Below are 1,438 nucleotides of genomic sequence, written 5' to 3' on the forward strand. Positions count from 1 at the left end.
TTGATAGCACCATGGTCGATTAGTATTGTTTGGATATCATAAATGCATAAGACGTGTTGTGGCCGAGCTTGCTTATATCATGCGGCCACGTGATCCCATTGTGAATCTAATGTCTTATATGTTAATGTGGATCAGATGTCGAAAATAGCAAACAGAGACTATGCATCCCTTAATCTCTCCGGAGACAATTACTTGCAGTGGGCGCTAGACACAAGGATTAGTCTAAAATCCAAGGGACTCGGTGATACTATCATCGAGGACAGCAATGAGAATGAAAAGAATAGATACAGGGCCATATGTTATATGCGCCATCATCTCATTGAAGGTCTTAAGGATCAGTACATGACGATTGAGAATCCATTGGATCTTTGGAATGCTTTAAGGCACAGATATGATCACCAAAAGATGGTGTTGCTTCCAAAGGCAAGGCACGATTGGATGCATCTCAGATTCATGGACTTTAAGTTCGTGGATGAGAATAACTCAGCCTTGTTCAAAATCGTCTCAATACTAAGGCTGTGTGGTGAAGAAGTGTCCGATGTGATGATGCTTGAAAAGACCTATACGACTTTCAATCAGTCGAATTCTGTGTTGCAACAGCAATATAGAACAAAAGGTTTTGCCACATACACTGATCTGATCTCCTGTCTACTCTTGGCCGAGACAAATAATGAGCTTCTCATGAAGAACAGTGGAGCTAGACCGGCCGGGACAGCACCATTACCCGAAGCCCATGACATTGAAAAGAAAGATCCCAAAGAAACCTACTATGCCCAAGACAACAGGAAACCATACGGTCATAGCCGTGGTGGGTACAGGGGGCGTAGGCGTGACAATCATAACGGTCGAGATAACTACTCAACCGGCCGAAGAGGAAACCACAATAACCGTGGTTGGTACAGAGGGCGTAGGCGTGACAACCATAACGGTCGAGATAACTACTCAACCGGCCGAAGAGGAAACCACAATAACCGTGGTCGTGGTTCCAATTACGGTCGGGGCCGAGGGAGTTATGGCCGTGGACGAGGTGGCATATCCAAACCATCTCACACGACCAAGTCCTTATGTCACAGATGCGGGATGGACAATCATTGGGCCAAGAACTGCAGAACTCCAAAGCACTTGTGCGAACTCTATCAAGAGAGTATCAATCTCCCACGTCCAAGTCTTTATGTCACAGATGCGGGATGGACAATCATTGGGCCAAGAACTACAGAACTCCAAAACACTTGTGCAAACTCTATCAAGAGAGTATCAAGAACAAGAACCCGGAGGTAAACATGATCCATGAAAACGGTCATGACGACAAAGGATATGGATATGATGCTGATGATGAATCCGACAGAGACAACAAAGATGACCAAATGGATTTTGAGACATCCGACTGTCTGATGGACTAGTTTTTCGAATCACATTGTCTTATTGCTTTATGTCTTTG

The 1,438-nt window shown here is 44.6% G+C and overlaps 1 protein-coding gene across 1 annotated transcript; it reads left to right on the forward strand.

The window, feature by feature from the left end:
* Nucleotides 1-198: 198 nt before the first annotated feature.
* Nucleotides 199-1,400, forward strand: LOC106321689 (the record flags this gene model as incomplete). Its single annotated transcript, XM_013759936.1, has 2 exons — nt 199-1,124; nt 1,181-1,400. Coding segments are annotated over 2 exons (1,146 nt in total), but the record flags the coding sequence as incomplete, so codon positions are not given.
* Between the last annotated feature and the right edge of the window lie 38 nt (nt 1,401-1,438).

The sequence above is a fragment of the Brassica oleracea genome, unplaced genomic scaffold (assembly GCF_000695525.1).
Source record: "Brassica oleracea var. oleracea cultivar TO1000 unplaced genomic scaffold, BOL UnpScaffold02466, whole genome shotgun sequence".
Classification (NCBI taxonomy): Eukaryota; Viridiplantae; Streptophyta; class Magnoliopsida; order Brassicales; family Brassicaceae; genus Brassica; species Brassica oleracea.